We start from the raw sequence: 19,942 nt of genomic DNA, 5'->3' as shown, positions 1-19,942 counted from the left end.
GAGGATGTGAATATTCTAGACCAGGGGTAGGCAACCTTTTTGAGCCGGGGGCCGGGTTTCTGTCCCTCAGACAACTGGGGGGGCCGAAGCCGGGGCTGGAGCTTCCACCCTCCGGGGGCAGTGCCACACACTGGGGGTGGAGCTTCCACCCTCCAGGGGCGGGGCCAGCACTGGAGGCCTCGCCCTCTTTCCGGGCCCCTGACGGGCCCCAGGCCCCGTCAGGGGCCCGCAAAAAAGCCAACGGCGGGCGCCAGCGCTAGAGGCCTGGCCCTCTTTGCCAGACCTGCCACCCCCCATCTCACATTCATTCTCTTTTCTTCCTCCCTTTTCCTTCTTCCATCTCCGTTTCTTATTCTCCCACTTCCTTCCTTCCCTCACTCCCACTCTTTTTCTTTCTATCCGTCTCTCTCTTCCTCCCTTTTCCTTATTCTTCCCTTTCTATTTCCCTTTCACCTTCTTACTACCCTTCCATGCCTTTCTTCCTCCATTTCCTTTATTCTCCCTCTCTCACTCTCCCTTTTACTCTTTCTTTCTTTCTTTCCTTCCATTCATCTCTTTCTTCCTCCCTTTCCTTTATTTCCCCATTCTTCCTTCCCTCCATCTCCCTTTCTCTGCCCCTTTCCTTCTTCCTTCCTTCCCTCCCTCCTGTCTTCCTAGCTCCCTTCCCTTCTCCCTATCTCTCCCTCCACACCTCTTTCTTTCCTTCCTTCTTTCCCTTCCTGCTGGAGGCAGAGGTCCATCCCTTCTTCCTTCCCATCTTCCCTTCTCTTTCTCCTTCCTTCCTTCCCTATGTCTCCCTTCACATCCCCCTTTCCCTCATGTCTGTCTTCCTCCCTCCCTCCCCCATCTCTCCCTCCACACATCTTTCAATCCCTCTCGCCTTCATTTCCCCCTTCCTTTCTTCTTTCTCCTGGCTCTCTTCTCTTCATCTCTACCTCCACACAGCTCTTTCTTTCTTTCTTTCTTTCTTTCTTTCTTTCTTTCTTTCCATCCCTCCCTTCCACTCTCTCTCCTTTTTTTCATCTCTTTCCTTCTTTCCACCCATCTCTCTCTTCCTTTTCCTTCCCCCTCCCTTTCTCATTCTCCCCTTTCCCTTTCTCTCCCTCCCTCCACCTCTCTTCCTTCCTTTCTTTCCTTCCATCTGTCTCTCTCTTCCTTTTCCTTCCATCCTTCCTTTCTCATTCTCCCTATCTCTCCCTCCACACCTCTTTCTTTCCTTCCCTCCTTTCCACTCTCCTTCCTTCCTTCTATCTCTTCTTCTTTCCCTATCTTTCTCCCTTTCTTTCTCTCCCTTCCACTCTCTCTCCTTCCTTCCTTCCTATCCTCCCTTCCCTCACCTGCTGGAAGCAGAGGTCCAGGAAGGAGGAGGCCGGCTGCCCCCCAAAGGCCCCGCCTGCTCGCGCGTGAGACCTTTGGCCTCTCGCGCGAGCAGCGGCTCGTGCGACAGGGATGAGGGGTTGCTGACCCCTGTTCTAGACAGCCTTCATTTCTAGAAGAAGCGATAACATATTACTATTCTGAGGTTATGTCATGGTACTGAGATTATGTCAACATTATCTAAAAGCATGGTCTTCTTGATTACTTCTTCACTCAAAGTGTCTTGTTAAACCATTTTGTCATTCCCATCAGGAACATTGCTTCACAGACAATAGCAAAACTGAAAGATGTGGCTCGTCGTATTTCTTCCTGCTTAGACCATGAACATTACAGTAAAGAGAGGTCTGCTTCTCTGGACTTGCTATTGCGGTTTCAGCGTTTACTTGTTAGTAAGCTGTATCCCGGTGATAGTGCTGTTCAAATCCCTAACACATACGGTAAGTAGTGAATTTGTTGTTGCTGTTTTCAAAAAATTGGTGGTTGCTTGAATGTTGTTGACTTGCTGCTAGATTCAAATAGTCTTTTCAAATTGCTATGGCTCTGAATATAGTGTGCCCTTTCCTGTTTGCACAGGCCCTGAGCTTCTAGGAGTTGGTTCTCTGCTAAAGAAATATACAGCACTTTTGTGTACGCATATCGGAGACATATTGCCAGTTGCAACAAGCATTGCTTCCACCAGTCATAGGCATTTTGCTGAAGTAACTCGGGTTGTAGATGGAGACCTAACAGGTACTGTCCTTGATGTTTATAGACTGCATTGTCACTTGATTATTAAAGAAAGTGTAATGGGTTACATAAGTGCTTATTGCAGTTCTGGCCATGTTGGAATATTCACTGGTTTCTCCTTTCCCTGTGTGTTTTGAAAAGCTGATCTAGAGAATTGGAGGACCTTCTAGAGCAGCCTTGCATTGAGGGGATTTCAGGGGAAGGAGAGATTGGTGAAAATAATCTCCATGGTTCCCTTCCTTCAACAGGAATCCTCTATTGGAGCTTGGTGTACTCCATGGCTGAAAGAAATCCTTCCATTTGTAGAACAGCCAGTCTGTATCCAATCCACTGTCAATCTATATGAGGATATGTTAATGTTGCTCATTACTAGAGATCTATGGCGCGGTACAGACCTCCCAAAAAGGGAGGCCTGGCCTTTTCCCCCCCTGCAGGGAAGCTGCAGCCACTAAACTGCGTGGCGTTCCACCAGCGGAAAAAGAACCTGCAAAAAGTGGGTTCTTTTTGCGCCACCATTGTGTCACCCGACTGCGCCAATGGCACACTAGTGACGTAACAAGTGTGGTGCAATATGAGGACACTATGCATAGTCACGTAACAATGGTGGCGCCCCGTACAATGGTTAGGGACCGTGCGGTTGCTGTGTGGTCCTTTAACCCTCGTACGCTGCCAGCACAGCACATTTGGCACGTCTGTACCACGCCTATGTGACCAAGTTTACTCATTGCTTTTAAAATGAAGCCTCAGCAAAGTAGACATGGAAAAAATGTGAAAATATGAAAGTTCAGAGTTCCAGATTTAATAGCAAAACAGCCACAACCACCTGACACCAAAGACAATCCCTGTAGTTGTTTTTCATTTTCCTGCCAACAGAGGGTCCCTGCCACAACAAGAGGAACAGCAAAAATGGGTTTGTTTTTATGGGGTGGAGCCTGAGTTGTTGGGTTTGTAATCCTGGGATGGAGAATAGCAGGGGGCAAAATAAAGTTGGGATGGAGAATAGTGTGGAGGTAGGAGGAGGCTGGCAAGCAGAGCTTGGATAGATAAGAGGCTTGTGAACTAGCAAATAACAGATGCTTGTAAGCTGTAGGGAAAGGCTGAATGGACTGGGTAGTACTGGTGAGGTAAAGAGAGAGTTGGGAAGATCAGAAAAGTTGACCTGCAGGAATCATTGCATGCAGGTATTTTTTAGGTGGTTACGTGTGTATCTGATTATCTGGGGAAGTATGTATGTTTCTGTATGTGTGTGCACATTTGTAGCCATGCATTTGGTGAATGGAAGAAGACCTGGTGGGTGGATGTGGCTCTCTCTCTCTGTGTTTGTGTGTGTGTATGTGAGTGTGGTGGAAAGCACTGCTTGTGGTATGCTTGCAGTTTAAAACTGCATAGAGATGCATATTTCTGCACCTACAAGTTTATCATGTTTCCAGGGAAGTAAGCTTCAAGAAAGATATCTGGGACTTATTACCAAGTAAGTCTGTATATGGTTGCAGCCCAAGGGGGCTTAGTCTTACAGTAAAACAGCTTGAGATGCTTGGCTAGATTAGCTTTAAACTTCAGCCCTTCATTGCAACCCCAGAGGTCTACCGCAATGATTTTGTTCATTGCACTAGTTTGTTAAGAATATGTAAACTGTTTTTTATTGATAACTTTGTTTTTCCTTAGGTGTACTTCTTCCAGAGTTAGTGGTGTCAATAGTCCTCCTTCTCAGTAAAAATGCTGGGCTTATACAGGAAGCTGGTGCGATCCCTTTACTGGCTGGCCTGCTAGAGCATCTAGACAGATTTAATCATTTAGCTCCTGGGAAAGAGAGAGATGACAGTGAAGACTTAGCTTGGCCAGGAATAATGGGTATGTATTTTTTCAGAAATATTTAAAACCTGTAAGTAGCTTATATTTTCAGGTAGGTTTTCAGAAGAATTCTGTCTTGTTCTAGACTATGATATAATTATAATTATATAGACTATGTTCTCTTTCCGTTGGAACTTCTGGTTATGAACCATACAGATAATGTTTTTTTAATGTTCTTATTAATTGCCCTTATAACCTGCCTTTCTTCCAAAATGGGTTCCAAGGCATGGGATAACATGTATATGTTTATATGTGTATGTATTTCTTTTTGTTAGGTTCATTCTTTACAGGACAGAACTGCAGAAATAACGAGGAAGTAACACTTATACGGAAAGCTGATTTGGAGAACCACAATAAAGATGGTGGCTTTTGGACAGTGATTGATGGCAAAGTGTATGATATAAAGGATTTCCAAGCACAGTCATTAACAGGGAGCAGTATACTTGGTAAGGTTTCACTTTCCTAATAAGGTAGATACCAAAAATACTTCTTGTTCAGTTGATTTGTGAATGAATTGCTCTCCATTTTGTTGTTGTTTTCAGCTCAGTTTGTAGGGGAGGATCCTGTTGTAGCTTTAGAAGCAGCTCTGCAATTTGAGGATACGCGGGAATCCATGCATGCCTTCTGTGTTGGCCAATATATGGAGGTAAAAACTTGGGAAAATAATATATAATTTGTGTAACTTGTTGTGTTTTGAAAAGAATAATTCTCTGGTTGTATTCTTCCATTCCACCAAAGTAAGAGGTTCTTGAACTCTGATATCCAATATGTATCTTTTTTCTTTTGTGCTTCAGCCTGACCAGGAAGTGATTACTACACCAGATACTGGCAGTCTATCATCACCCCTCATTGACCCTGAAAGAAACTTAGGGCTGCTTCTTGGCCTACATGCTTCCTACCTAGCAATGAGTACACCACTTTCTCCTGTGGAGGTTGAATGTGCCAGTAAGAATATCTTTAATTAAAAATAAATGGGACTAATACTAGAGTAGGAATGCAGTGTGCTTTACGCCATTCTTTTAGGCTGATGTTTAAATATAATTCTGGCCTATAGCTAGAGTAAATGATGTAACTGTGTTTATGCATGTACTCAGAAGTAAATCTTCATTACTTCAGTGGTACTTAATCCCATGTAAGTGTACAGGATTGTATCTTTAGATATAATAGTATTGTTGTGCAGCTTACCAAGCATTTTGTGAAACAAATGAAAATTCAGAATATAATTACAAAAAAATCTATGTTTCAGTTATTTGGGGGAAAATGTATGTTCTGTAATTTAACAGTTTAACTGATCAGATAATAGTGTATCAAGAACAAAATAATCCCAAAGAAGATACTTCTCAATTAAACCTTTTGGTATAATAACCTTTTATGAAATCAAGGCCTAATATAGGATTAAAAAAATTACTAACTCAAAGAAACATTTTAACAGATGGTTTACAAGATAGAAACCAAGCTTGAATGGACTATGCATCACTGGTTAAGAGCAAGGCTGAAATACTAGGAAGAGTTTTAAAGCTCTGCAAAAATATTAACTAAAATAAACAAGACTAGGAAGGGTAAAGACAAAAACAGGTTACCAAAGAACTCTGAAATATTTGTGCTTCACTGTCTTTCATGTTAGTGTATATCAGCTATATATTTTTGCTTTTTGTTCACTCCTTTTTTGGAAAATGCAGATTCAAAAGCAAATTATTCTGCTGCTTAATGTGATTTTCTTACTTTTGTAGAATGGCTGAAATCTTCTATTTTCTCTGGAGGCTTGCAAACTAGCCAAATACATTACAGTTACAATGAGGAGAAGGATGAAGACCATTGTAGTTCTCCTGGTAACACTACTCCTAACAAATCAAAATTGTATTCGCATCGCCTGACTTTAAGTGATCACTCCCAGCCATTTTTGCAAGCTATTGCAGACAACAACATTCAAGATCACACTGTAAAGGTAACATCACACTGCCTCAAGGACATGGGCTAACAAAAGTCAGTTGTTGCTCTCTGCCCTTCCCAGTGTCTATAACACTTTTTTTTATAGTAAAGAAAATAATGGTGCAGATTAGGTGATTTATCTAGATCTTGGTCTCACCATTGGAACTGCCAGTGAAAATCTTGGTCCTTGAAAATGTCTGTACTTGTCTGTAACATAAATTGTAGAAATTACACAGCACTGGAATGAGTCACCTTTCATGGCCTAAAGTGAGAGCCCTGTTGGGTCACTTGGTTGACTTTGACAACTGCCAATAGATATTTTGTTCTCACCTTCATACAAAATGAGTGGTAATCATATGGCTCTCCAAGTGTGAATGGGCTGCAACTCCCAGCATTGATGGGAATTGTAGTCCAGTTTGTAGCCAAATTGTAGGCTGGTCACATAACCCTCATCCCTGCTATAGAAATATTGACTGTCTATCTCATCTATCACCATTATTGTGGTGTGAGCAATTCTTAGGCTCTTGTTGAATGAATTGGTGGTAGATAACCAGATATATGTTTGCTGTGAACTAGAAAGCTTAAATAACTCAAAGAGGGGTGTAGCAAATATGATGATGATGATGATGATAGTTTTTATTTATTTCCTGCTTCTCCTCAAGTATTGAGATGGAGTACAGCATGCTAAAGTACAAAACATGATTGAAAACACATTAGTAATAATAATAATAATAATAAAAATAATAATTTTTATTTATATTTCCCACCTCTCCCTGCAGATCGAGGCAGGATTACAACAATAAAAACAACATTACAGCAATAAAAACTACAATACCTTATAAAATGCGTTTAGTAAAATAGTGACATCACTATTAAAACCCACAGTTAAAATACACTGATATAAAATCATTAAACTACACTCATAAGTATACATATACAATTTAAAACGATGATTTAAAATTGACTGGGTAGGCCTACCAGAAGAGATATGCCTTTAATGCTGTTTTAAATGCAGTCAGCATTTTCAGGTGTAGTATCTCCTTTGGCAGGTCATTCTACATTCTAGGGGTAGCAGACCGAAACGTCATTGGAAACCATTGCCAGACTAGTCCTGGCTGGTTGGAGCACACATTTCCCAGAGGACCCAAGTATACAGGAGGTTATCTTGTAAATAAGATGGACCCAAACCATGTAGGGGTTTAAAAGTAATGACCAGGTAATGGCCCAGAAACTGTTTGGCTGGCAATGGTGTAACATGATCATTCCTGGATGTACCCAAATACAGTCTGACTGCCATATTCTGAACCAGTTGGAGTTTACAAAGGTAGCCCAATGTAGAGTGCATTGCAGAAGTCCAGCTTTGAGGTTACCAGCACATGCACTACCATCTTTAGATCTTCCTGAAATTGATAATAGGCACTCCTGAGTGCTACATCTATCTGGGATGACATTTGGAGAGATGGATCCAGGAGGGCTCTCAAACTGTAAACACAGTCTTTAAGGGGAAGTGTGACCCCATCTAGAACTGGTTGACACATCTCCAGTCTCAGATTGGGGCTCTTGATAGTAAGTACCTCTGTCTTGTCTGGATTCAGTTTTCTTCATCAAGCCCATTACAGCCATCCCTTTTTATCTGTGTGGGATCTGCTCTAATTCCCACCAAAGATACTGTAATAAAAAACATGAGCCCTCAAGCCCCGTTCTTTCCTATGGCATGCCCGTCCATTTAAAACAACAATTGTCTGTAGAAGCTCAGATCCGCAGATGGTAAACCCACGGATAAGTAGAGCCAACTGTACAGCTTAAAGGCCCAAATATTCAGTCTCTTGTGTTTGTTCTGTTTCTCCTTATGGCTTTTCCAATTTCTCTGTTTCTGGCTGCTCATTTTAGTTTTGGAAGTAATTCTGGCCTTGTTTCCTGCTATTCCGTGATGTTGATAGAGCTATAGCAGCAGACTTTGAATCATCTTCCCACACACACAAATTCTCACTATGCCAAGCGATGGGCTACCAGCATCTGCTGCTTTTTCTAAAATTGTGCAACTCTCCTTGGAAAATATAAATAAAGCTGTGTGAAATATGAAGCATACTGTTCATCTGGCTGCCACTTCTAGAATGCTGGGGTTTTTTTTACACTGTTCAGTATGTTTACATATAGCAGGGAAGTATGCAGAGTGTCATTAGTCTAATTCATGAAGAGATTATTACATTGTGGCTAGTTATTTGTGAAACAAGGTGGATTGTAGGTTAGGGCATTTCTCTACTGGGCATTCCTTAGCAATTATATCTGCAGACTGCTTCTAGAATGGGGCCCTCAGTTTTTCTGGAATTTTAAAAATGTGCTCTTAGAACTTTCTCAGACTGGCTACTGGCGTGTGTGTGATGGCTAACCATAAGGCACACCCCTTTTCATGTGCTTGTTGGTTTATGCAAGAGTGCCATGTGTATCCGTTCTTCCTCTCGCTTTTTGTAAAATTCAATACTTTTCTTCAATGAAATTTATCAATTCTTATGAAATGCTTTATTTCTGTGGAGTAGCATTGGAGAAAATAGCCAGCTGAAACATAGCCAACTGAGTACTCATCTGTCAGTGGTCTTGTTTGGATTTTCTCAGTCGTCATTCCAATTAACTTATCTGTAATAGCGACAAACAAAAGAAACTGATCATTGTTTTGAGAGATTTTGACTTGTTCTAAGCTCATGGAGAGTTACTTGAGCACATTGTCTTTTTCAGCACCATGTCTTTTAAAGGTGAACATATTGTTATTTCAGATTATTACTTTTTATTGTCCTTTTTTGTGCAAGAGAATCTTGTGGAAGGGAGTCAGTTAATTTATGTTTAAAACTTCTCAGTTAAGGTTGAGAGGAGGGATTCAAGATTGGGCCCAATTAACCCCACTGTACAAGAAAGGCAGGGATCTTATCACTACGTGGCTTCCAGCATATGCTGGAGGGAGCAGTGCCATACACTGGAAAAGCCAATGGTGTGCATGCTGCCACAGGCACGAGCCTCATTCACTTGAATAGGGCTTGAGCATCCGCATTTTTTCCCTTATGCAGAGCGGTTTGGAATAGATCCCCCACCTAAGGGAAGGGATGACAATATGCAACTGCAAATGGTTGCATGAAGCTCAGTATATTCTGGGTCCATTCTAACATGCTTTTGAACCAGGGCAGAGCTCCTTTTGCTCTCCTTGGCATTGCCTTATTATCTTTCTAATGTTCTGCTTCGTTGGTTGCGGCATCCATTGTTACCGGACACCGTGCAGTAACCTAAGAGTGCTGTCCTGATCAGGCAGTTCCCAAGATCTGATTATGACACTGCAATATTGCTCCAATTACCTCAACCTCTCTGGCAGTGTGCCTTTGGAAAAACCTGACCAGAGGTAGCCAAAATGGATGTGCTCGTTTTGAAAGAACTCTTTAGTCATTTTCATTTACAGTTTACCTTTGGCCTGAGAGGAGGGTTTGAGAGATATACAACCCTTCTTGTGGAGTATTTCCTGAGAGAAACTGAGGAGGTGAGTAAATTCAACAGATACTCAGCTGGCCATTCCAAAGATAAGAAGTTTGCAGGCCATGATCAGTTCCTGTTATATTTGAAATATTTTAACTTCCAATTTGAAAAAATAATGTGAACTGCAATATGTGAATTCTCAGAGCATAATGATGTTTCATTAATTGTGTACATATTTTTGTGCAGGACTTCTTATGTCAAGTGGAGAGGTACTGCAAACAATGTCACTTGACAACGCCTATTACATTCCCTCCAGAGCACCCAGTAGAAGAAGTAGGACGTTTGCTGTTATGTTGTCTTCTAAAGCATGAAGATTTAGGTATCTGCATTTGACACACATTTATCAGAATATTCTCACTGTATTCATTTAATGTTTTATCTGATATCACTGTAATATCTTCTCTCTCTTTCGTCTTCGAAAGGTCATATAGCACTCTCACTTGTTCATCCTGCTATGCTAGGAGTTGACCAAGTTAAACACCGAACACTTCCAAAATCTGTAGCAGATGTTTGTCGTGTTGTCTACCAAGCAAAATGTTCACTCATCAGAGTAAGCATCAGACTAAGAAATCATTAATATATGTTTTTAGCAACAATAACTGTTATTGTTGCCTTAATAACAGATTGACTTGTTTGCACTATTATTTTAAGACTCATCAAGAACAAGGAAGGTCTTACAAAGAGGTTTGTGCTCCTGTCATCGAACGTTTGAGATTTCTCTTCAATGAACTGCGTCCAGCTGTATGCAACGACCTCTCAATAATGTCTAAGCTGAAAAGTCTAAGTTCTTTGCCCCGATGGAGACGGGTTGTTCAGAAAATAATCAGAGAGAGAAGAAAAAAAGGAGGTAAGTGTTTTAAAATACAGTTTTTAGTGAAAGTAATGGAGAATGTTTTTTTTAACGTAAGCAGTAAAGTACCGTGGATGGTTGCTTCATTTCCAAGCAAGGATTCTGAATGTCATTTAAAAAATGGTGTCATCAAAGACGTATAGCCTGCAGGGATGTGGCCCTAGATTCCAGTTTCACCCCCACCCCAAATGTCCCCTAGGGGCATGAGAGGCAATTTTGCCACATCCCCCCTCCCACATTTCAGGTATAGGAGAAGCCTTTTCTTTCCAATAGGAAGCATTAGGGGAAAAAGAGGCCTGTCTGGCTAAAACGGCTCAGAAAGGATTAAAAAAAGTGAAATTGCACCCCATGTCTGTGGGGGAGCATTGGGGGCAAAAACAGTATTTCATTTTCCCCCAAGTATGGGTGTGACCCTTAAATTCCTCTTAAGATTTCATGTTCAGGCCCTTAGCCCCAGCAGTTGTCCATCTGCTGTTCCAAACGGGCTCCCCATATACTTGTGTATAACTATTAACTCTTTTAGAAAATGTTAATTACTTTTACATAAAAACAAAAATGTCTTCTTACCTGTGGAATCTTGCAATTTTGGTGTTCAGGAAGTATTTCATTATAGAAGTTTGCTTTCTTTTGTATTCTAGTACCTAAAAAGTCTGAATCTTCTGATGTGGAAGAATCCAAAATTGGCAATGAAGAAAGTGATTTGGAAGAGTCATGTGTCATACCTCACAGCCCTGTGACAGCTGATAAAAGACCGTTGTTGGTCAAATCACCTAAGGTAAAGTATCAAGTGTCCAGTAGACACAAACTGAGTAGTAGTTTAAAACATTCAGAACAAATAAATGTGACATTTCAATGTTAGACACTGTGCATGCATCATGTATGTGTTGTATAATCATTGTAGTGTCACCGTATAAATAGGCTGGATATTCTGTATCTGCAGGTCATTGTTTTTTCTGAGTGTACATACATGGACTTACTCAGTGTAGCATGGCTTCTACATGAAGAGGAAAGTTGTATGTGAGGGTCTATTCATGGGGCACCCTTATTAAATGTATCTTCATGCAGCACACTGGATAGGTTGAAGCATACATACTTCCTTCATCATGCAGAGACAATCCTGAACCATCTATGTTTGCAGTCTGACCCTGTGTCTTGGATGAACTTCTTTGATTTCATAAATTCAGATCTTTATCTGTGTTGACTTTGGTTTGTAATTGTTTTTAGCCATAGGCAATGGCAGGTTACAGACTGCCTCTTTGGGGCAGGCTGTACCCACCCCTTTCCCCGGTGTATCGGGGCCTCAGCTGCGAGAATGGCAGCCGTTGAGGCCCCGATCCGCCGCTTTTCAGGCTGCGGGGAAGCGGCAAAAGGCCTCTTTCCCGTAGCCTGAAAAAGGGTTCAAGCCCCAAGGACACCCCGCGGCGGCGGGGAGGAGGAGAAAGGGGCCACTTGGCCCCTTTCTTCTTTGGTCCACTGGGCGCAGCCATCTGAAGGCTGCGCCCAGCGGACCAAACCAGGAAGGAGCTCCGAAACGGAGCTCCTTCCTGCTCCACGGAAAGGGCGCATTATGCGTCCTGGCGCGGAGCGAGGACGTCACGTTGCCATTGCACCGCCCCTTTCTAACCCTAGTACTTTCGTGCCCGTCTGTAACGGGCCAATGTGTTTGGCTGACTGAATTATTATTTAGTGACAGTTGTAATGTGTATAGAAGTATGATGCTCAGAATGGGGCAATTCTGTTCTTGTGAATATTGCATGTTAATTATTTAAGTTCCATTGCAAAGTAAATCCTATTTTTAGTCTGACATCCTGGATTATTGAATATAACTGTATATTTCATTTCCTAGGATAAATGGCAGCCACTGATAAATACAGTCACAGGGGTACAAAAATACAAGTGGCTGAAGCAAAATGTCCAAGGCTTGTATCCCCAATCTGCTCTTCTCAGCACCATTGTTGAGTTTGCTCTAAAAGAAGAGCCCGTTGATGTTGAAAAAATGAGGAAGTGCTTGCTGAAGCAGGTAAAGCGTGGCATGTTTCATGTGCCTTGGGCCTTACTGTTTAAGAAGTTTATACAGAGGTGATAGTACTTGCAGAAGTGATAACTTCCTTTGTCTCTGTTTTGCAGTTAGAAAGAGCTGAAGTTCGTTTAGAGGGGATTGATACAATTCTAAAGTTGGCAACCAAAAGCTTCTTGCTGCCTTCTGTGCAATATGCTATGTTTTGTGGATGGCAAAGACTTATTCCTGAAGGAACAAATATAGGGTAATTCTACCTTGTTTCTTTAAGTCACGTGCACTTTTTACTGTATTGTGCAGGTGCTGCATACTGTAGGATCCATTACATGATTTTCAAATTGAGACAAGGGAATTGAAACCCTGGGGCTTTGGCAGTGACAGAGAATGGCCAGAATGGTATAACAGCACCATGCAAAAAAAAAGATGTGCAGAGGCTATTGCAACATTTATGCACCAAGATTGCCACTTGTTTATTTAGAATTCTCCTGATATGTGGTCTTAAAAACACCACAAATATATATCAGGATTTGTAGCCAGCTATATGTGTTGGAAGTTGGAGTTCAGTATCTGGAGGGCCACACAATTCCTATCTCAGTATTGATGGTTGCACATTTTCAGAATTGTCACAAGGGTGGTTTCCAATACAGTTGTTATTGCAGAAGCAGTTATGCAAAGTGACTATACAACTGGTCATACAATCAGTTCCGCAACCTCTTTTGCAGCCAGATGTGCAACTGGTTGCACAACCTATTGCACACTTCATACAACTGCTGGTGCAAAGGTATGATCCTGTTCAATTTTGCTAGCAGGGATTTTTATTCTGCTAGCATTCAGTTGGATTTAGGCTCAGGAAACTGTAATGAAGGCAAAAAACAGAAGACTTTGAGGGATTTAATGTAGCAACTGCAAAGACTTGCCCTGTTTTACACTAGTTTAAATATTTTTCTAGTACTTTACAGTAGTATCTGCTCATTCTGCAACACCTGGTACCTGTATTAACTTCAGGTATAATTTTGAAGATTCTGAAACCATGGTCTTTAAAAAATTTACACAGGGAACCTCTCACAGATTGCTTAAAAGATGTTGATCTGATTCCACCCTTCAATCGTATGCTCCTGGAAGTTACTTTTGGAAAGTTGTATTCTTGGGCTATTCATAATGTTCGGAATATTTTGCTCGATGCTAATAGTCGGTTCAAAGAACTAGGTAAGAACTTAACATTCTTTGCTGTAAAATTTACTTTGTAAAATATTCATGGTACTTGCATGCTTATGAGTTGGATGCAAAGTTGTTAAATTTTCATGATGTTGCTAAGGAATTTCTGTTTTTGCATATTCTGATAGTAGTCACAAAATTCTGCCTATGGAATATCTACTCTTCCATCTGTATTATTTTTAAAAAATTAATAATGTCATAACCAGATTGGACTAAATGAGGGAAGAAATGAATGATGCTAGAATTGTATTTGTTTGTTTATAGCTTTTATACCATGTTAATTTGGAAATTTCCTGCCCTGAGGCTTGCAATCTACCTGCACAATCATCTGCTGTTGTTCCTCTGAGGATAGAGAGAAGAAAGCACTTTCTTATCAAATGCATGTCCTAAATAGGACCCTGTTCCTTTAGCTGCTTCTGTGTTTGTAGGTGAAAATGGAAAAATATAAATGTTTTCTCTCTGTCTCTGTCTAGCTCTCTCTGTATTTGCAAGTTTTACTCAAATGAAATATTCTTTCTCTGTATTTGCAAGTTTTACTCAGATGAAATACTTAGGTGAATCTATTTCTTCCTTGGAAATTTCTCTGTGAATGTTTTCTACGAGAAGCAACATATTAACAATCTGAGGTTTGTTGCTAGCTAAATCTTATAAAGGTTATTTACAGCCATTTCCTATTTCATTCTTCCACTAGGGATCCAACCTGTACCCCTACAAACCATTACCAATGAGAATCCTGCAGGACCAAGCCTTGGGACCATTCCACAAGCACGTTTCTTATTGGTCATGCTTAACATGTTAACCCTACAACATGGTGCAAACACTTTAAATCTCCTTCTTAATTCTGGCATGTTGGCATTGACACAAACCACATTGCGGCTGATAGGTATGTTTGCTACTTTTGTAGACCTATCTTTCCTGTCATTTCGCTAAGGCCCGAAACAGGCCAAAAACATTGTTTTGAACTGGGCTGGCAAAAGGAGCAGTATTTTACTGCTCCTTTTTGGCCTGGTTCTTTTGGAGAGACACAGCGCTGCTGTGGTTTCCAGCACACTCAGGGCGTGCATCATCTAAATGCTGCGCCCTGAATGTGGCGGAAAACTGCGTCATTTGGCCTGTCTGTTTCGGGCCTAAGATGTCTAGGGTTCTAGAATACTTCAGTTGCCCTCCAGTTGTGGGGCTGTCATTCCCAGCAGCTCTAGCTAGTATTACCAGTAGTGGGGAATTCTGGGAGCTGCAGTTCAGCAGTTCCACAACTGCTTTCAGAAAAGTTGCCCTAAAATGTTCAGAAAGCTGAAATAATTACCCTGTGGTAATTCATTCCACGTATTTTCCCCATTTCTTGTTGTGTATATTTTGTAAGTGTGATAGCTTGCTTACTAATGGCTACTAGATCTCAAAATATATTTTGTTGAATTAGGGCCCAGTTCAGATAATGTTGAAGAAGAAATGCTTGCTTCATCTCATGGTGCCTCTGCTACAGTACTAGAAGAATCTAGAAAGGAGACAACTCCAGTTCAGCTTCCTGTTTCAGGGCCAGAGCTGGCAGCCATGATGAAGATTGGTACCCGAGTGATGAGGGGAGTAGACTGGAAATGGGGTGATCAGGTACCACATCCGAATATTGTCCACTCATTTTTCTAGAAATTTGTCCAGTCTTTGGTGTTCTTAAATGTTTTCCACCTATATTAAAATCTCTCTGCTGTTGCTGCTCTTTCTTGAGGATGGACCACCCCCAGGCTTGGGTCGTGTGATTGGAGAACTAGGTGAAGATGGCTGGATTAGAGTTCAGTGGGACACTGGCAGCACCAATTCTTACAGGATGGGAAAAGAAGGCAAATATGATCTCAAATTGGCTGAGCCACCAGTTGCATCTCAGCCTGCCACAGAAGACTCAGATACAGAGGATGATTCTGGTACAAAAGTTTTGCTCTTAATAGAAGAGAAATGAAGCTGACATTGAATCAATTGGACCCTGCTTTGCTCTGTTGTAATTTTTCATGATATAGGCCTAAATTGTTCAGAAAAACCATTTCTTGGTAGTTAACTTTCACACTCATAGGTATTTTCTAGAATGTAATTTCCTCTCTATGAAAGATGGGGCAGAATGGCCTTTCAGAGGTTGTTGTGCTGCAAATCCCATTAATATGTACCATTAATGCTTAACTGTTAATAAGGGATGGTAAGAGTTGTAAGTCAGCAACATCAGGAAGACCACAAGCTACCTGTTCTGGCTTAAGTCCTAAGAATGTAGAAATGTTGATAGCATAGGCATTCTTGAACATGACAGGTATTTGAACAGCAAGGTGATGGGCTCGGTATGTGGTTTTCAAGAAAGGGTAGGCAGGTTGACCATGTTGGTGCTTTTCATCAAACTTCAGGAAGAATAAAGGAATTCAATTGATAAATTTTATTTTATTCATTTCTACTGTGCAAATACATTGCGCCCGCGTCATACGCAGGCACGCTTTACACAGTTTTCAGCATACGCTGAAAGCCATGTGGGGAGAAGGATCGGCGCCTCCCATAGGGAACAATGGGGTTTGCCCATGGGGTGTGTGTGCCACCGCGCCGCCACATGCATGAGCCCCATTCATTTAAATGGGGCTCGAGCATAGGCAGTATTTGCTTTAGGCGGGGGAGTCCAGAATGGATTCCCCGCATAAAGCAAGGACACGCTGTAATTTTGATACGTGATTTGGCTGGACACTTTCCTTGTTACTTTCCTTACTATTGAAGTTAATGGAGAGATATGTTGTCCTCCAAGTGTTGTTGGACTGCAGTTGCATTGGCCCTAATTAGTATAGTCAGTATTGAGAGGTGATATAGTTAATTAATGTCTGAAAATTCTGTTCTCACCTTTAATTTAGATATTCCCCTTCCTCTATGCAAGAGATTTTACAGTTTGCTGTTCTTTGATAAGTGTAGTACCACTTCTGGCATTTGACTTGCCTCTTGGTATAATATTTAACCCATTATCTTTTCTCTCTACTGTACTAATTTGATGCTGTGCCAATTTGGCGAAACAATTTTAAATTGAATATTTTCCCTTTCACATTGATCAGTGTTATGGGTGTCGTAGTTTTTCTGCTGCTAATGTGAAATTAGTTTTAAAACTAAAATATTATATTTTTATCTAAGTACTTCAATTAGTTTGACTGTGAAAATAAGCATATGACTGTGCATTATCTTTATTGCCTTCAAACACTTACTTTGAGTCTTGCTTCAGAAGGAGAACAAGTTGAAAGAAATCTCCATCCTACTTCCATGATGCTGACAAGTACAGTAAATCTACTGCAAACTCTATGCCTCTCTGCTGGAGTCCATGCTGAAGTAATGCAGAACGAAGCCACTAGAACATTGTGTGGACTACTCCGCATGCTGGTAGAAAGTGGAACTGTAGATAAATCAAGTAAATATTTGCACCAAATAATCTGAATCTTGTTCTCTCTATGTGTAGTTCTTATTGTAATATCAGTGAAACATAATATCATTTTTCAGGTTAAAATAATTTGCATTGTTTCTTTTCTACAGTGTGAATTTAAAAAGTATTGAGGTTAATTTTCAATACTTTTTTATTGGGAAAATAGTCCTTTGTGTAATATGGACTTCTGGTACTTTACTTCCATAAATATTTTGTTACATTTGCAAGCTAACCTATTGTTGCTAAACTAGGTAAAACATATAACACACAATTGGACAATAATTCAGATCATATGGGTGCCGCCATTCAACTAGAAATTCTCTGCTAATGGAAGGCTTCTGTCACACTTGTTAAGAATGAGAACAGGGCAATTTCCCCCTCTTTCTTACAACTCTGTGCTTCCCAGATGCACTCCAGATGGTTAGAGGGTTCATGGGCAGAGGGAAAGACACGGTGCTGATAAGGAGAGGAAGGGTGTGATGGAAGCCTGTTTACACCGTGTTGGCTTTCCCAAGATACCTTTATATACTGCAGTATAAAAGCCATTTTGGTTGAAGAAGTTGGTTTTCTTTTATGAAAAAGTTTTGTAGCAGAGACCTCATGCTAAAGTGTACAAATTTAATGCTGGGAAAAGAAGAACACTTACGAGTGATTTAATTTTCCGCCAGCTTCTTCACCAAATACCTTGGTTAATAAAGAACAGCACAGAAACTGGTGCATGTTGGGATTCATCCGAAGTATAGCACTCATGCCTCAAATGTGCAGCACTCTTAGTACATCACAGTGGATAACTCTGCTAATGAAAATTGTAGAGGGACATGAATCATTCACTGCTGCATCTCTACAGCGACAGGTAATGTATTGCTTGATATGCCTACTGACAATTTAATAGCCTGTGAATCACAGCACAGATTTTAAAGCCATACTTTATGTCTTCAATTTGATACAAGGTCAGATGTCATTAAAAAGATCATTTTGCGAGTGAAAAAACAGAAAAAAAAGGCAATATCAGCTTTGTTGCTGCAATTAGTCTAGTTATAAACATTAGCTGGAAATGCATGTCTTATGAACCTAAATTTGCCAGCTGTGAGTTTGTAGGGATTGGCCTTAATCTAAAGAAAAATGTGTTTAAGCTCATGTGCTCATGAGAAGCTAGGTATTTGTTTTAAAAAAACATCATCATGCAGTACAGCAATGTTCTTTTAAAGCTAAACTAGCTAAGCAGTCTGTGGTAGGTAATGCCAAGTCTGTAATAAAAAATATATATATTTTTTAAATTCCTGTGGGCATGTACCATACATTGGCTGTTAACTAAAATAGCACTTTGAATCCTGATTGTTGTGTTCCTTATTAAAAACAGCCCTCCACAGAAGTAGTAATCTTCAAAACCCTATGGTCTTGCCAGAGGTAATATCTACAAAATTAGACTTGGAATATTTACACACACACAAAAATCTTTTTTTATAAAGAAATGATATCTTGACTTATTATGAGAAATAGATTTTTAGGTAGAGATCTTTTGGTATGTGCATTCTTGTTTCTTAACCATGCTTCATCTCTTATAAGAAAATATGCCTAGTATTACATAGCTGAAATTCTGTGTTATCTCAATAGTTTGAGAGAGTTTTTCCTTTAAAATTCTCTTTTCCTTTCATCTTTAGATCCTTGCAGTACACTTACTCAAAGCAGTGCTTCCTTCCTGGGATAAAACTGAAAGATCAAGGGATATGAAATTCCTTGTGGAAAAACTGTTTGGTTTCCTGGGTAGCCTCCTTACTACTTGTTCTTCTGATATCCCACTGCTCAGAGGTAAGAGAGCCTTCAGTCCTCAGTGTTATATTTCTTCAGAATTGTTGTTGTTGTCATCTTCAGAGTGATCTGTTTTCTCTCCCTGTTCTTTTTTTGTAGAATCTACTCTGAGGAGGAGAAAAGCCAGGCCTCAGGCTTCTTTGACTGCAACTCACAGCAGTACTTTAGCTGAAGAGATAGTGGCACTGCTGAGGACATTGCATTCACTGAGCCAATGGAATGGACTCATAAACAAGTACATCAACTCTCAGCTAACCTCCATCACCCACATCTTTGCAGGAAAACAGTCAGAAGGGGTAGTTCCCACATCTTAAAAATCCAACTCATTTTTAAGTGGAATAATTGTTAATGTATTGAATCAAATTTGATTATTTAAAATACTGTGATAATAATAGATCCTTTTATGTGAAATATTGATTTCTTTAAAGTTCAGTTGGCTTTAATATACAATTTGTGTGCTGCTTTAAAATGTATTAACATGTATGTATCCCTGGCATGAAGACATTTTCCCCTACAGTGTAACCATATTGTACTCCTGTCTTACTAGGCTGTTCTGGAAGACTTCTTCCCTGACTCGGAGAGTCCAGAGGTGGGAAGCCTAATGGCTGTTTTAGCAGTCATCGGTGGAATAGATAGTCGCTTGCGGTTAGGTGGCCAAGTCATTCATGATGAGTTTGGCGAAGGCACAGTAACAAGGATCACCCCAAAGGGAAAAATCACAGTCCAGTTTTATGATATGAGGACCTGTAGAGTCTGCCCTCTTAGCCAGCTAAAACCAGTGAGTACACTGAAGTGATGTGTTGATGATGTGGAAGGCACATGTGATATGTAATACTTGGAAATATTCTCCAGGCTTGTCAATAGGAATTTCTGCACCCATTTTTCTTCAAACCACCCTCCTCTTGAAATCTAAATAAGATATAACTATTCACTGTGTGATAATGAAACAAGTAATACAGCTGATTGTGGCTTCATTTCAATTTTGCTTCATACTTTGAGTATGTCTTTGAGCCCTGAGACCTGCAGTTTCCATCTCTCTTTCTGTGTGTGCATATTTCCATGTACACAAGTGCACACCTGTGTGCATGATGGACTCCCTGAAATTCTAGTTTAGTTCCATGTAGTAAAAGGAGTTTTGAGGTGGGAGGGTGGGGGAATTCTGCTGTATAGGCCTAAGAATGGTTCTGTCTCTTCATAAACATCTTAAGATGAAGGGTTGAAAGCAAACAAA

General features: G+C 40.6%; 1 protein-coding gene across 3 annotated transcripts in view; it reads left to right on the top strand.

Annotated features, from left to right (window-relative positions):
* LOC149319338 (E3 ubiquitin-protein ligase HERC2) overlaps positions 1 to 19,942 on the top strand; it is a 130,982-nt gene that overhangs the window by 43,438 nt on the left and 67,602 nt on the right. For 2 of the 3 annotated variants that reach the window (XM_089511505.1, XM_089511503.1), the window contains exons 21-42: positions 1,630 to 1,814; positions 1,951 to 2,106; positions 3,769 to 3,954; positions 4,230 to 4,400; positions 4,497 to 4,600; positions 4,749 to 4,899; positions 5,685 to 5,899; positions 9,586 to 9,718; positions 9,822 to 9,949; positions 10,051 to 10,246; positions 10,888 to 11,024; positions 12,096 to 12,269; positions 12,377 to 12,513; positions 13,321 to 13,472; positions 14,173 to 14,364; positions 14,899 to 15,086; positions 15,202 to 15,394; positions 16,708 to 16,890; positions 17,571 to 17,755; positions 18,564 to 18,711; positions 18,811 to 19,007; positions 19,259 to 19,489. In XM_089511505.1, the coding sequence (XP_089367631.1) occupies positions 1,630 to 1,814; positions 1,951 to 2,106; positions 3,769 to 3,954; positions 4,230 to 4,400; positions 4,497 to 4,600; positions 4,749 to 4,899; positions 5,685 to 5,899; positions 9,586 to 9,718; positions 9,822 to 9,949; positions 10,051 to 10,246; positions 10,888 to 11,024; positions 12,096 to 12,269; positions 12,377 to 12,513; positions 13,321 to 13,472; positions 14,173 to 14,364; positions 14,899 to 15,086; positions 15,202 to 15,394; positions 16,708 to 16,890; positions 17,571 to 17,755; positions 18,564 to 18,711; positions 18,811 to 19,007; positions 19,259 to 19,489 (3,742 nt within the window). The remainder of the gene's footprint in view (positions 1 to 1,629; positions 1,815 to 1,950; positions 2,107 to 3,768; positions 3,955 to 4,229; positions 4,401 to 4,496; positions 4,601 to 4,748; positions 4,900 to 5,684; positions 5,900 to 9,585; positions 9,719 to 9,821; positions 9,950 to 10,050; positions 10,247 to 10,887; positions 11,025 to 12,095; positions 12,270 to 12,376; positions 12,514 to 13,320; positions 13,473 to 14,172; positions 14,365 to 14,898; positions 15,087 to 15,201; positions 15,395 to 16,707; positions 16,891 to 17,570; positions 17,756 to 18,563; positions 18,712 to 18,810; positions 19,008 to 19,258; positions 19,490 to 19,942) is intronic. The other variant, XM_089511504.1, reaches the window with a different exon arrangement.

The sequence above is a fragment of the Sceloporus occidentalis genome, unplaced genomic scaffold, assembly GCF_023333645.1.
Source record: "Sceloporus occidentalis isolate IW3139 unplaced genomic scaffold, rSceOcc1.0.p SCAF_2, whole genome shotgun sequence".
NCBI classification, from domain to species: domain Eukaryota; kingdom Metazoa; phylum Chordata; class Lepidosauria; order Squamata; family Phrynosomatidae; genus Sceloporus; species Sceloporus occidentalis.
The sequence above is the reverse complement of the archived record's forward strand: the minus strand, read 5'-3'. Positions and strand labels throughout refer to the sequence as shown.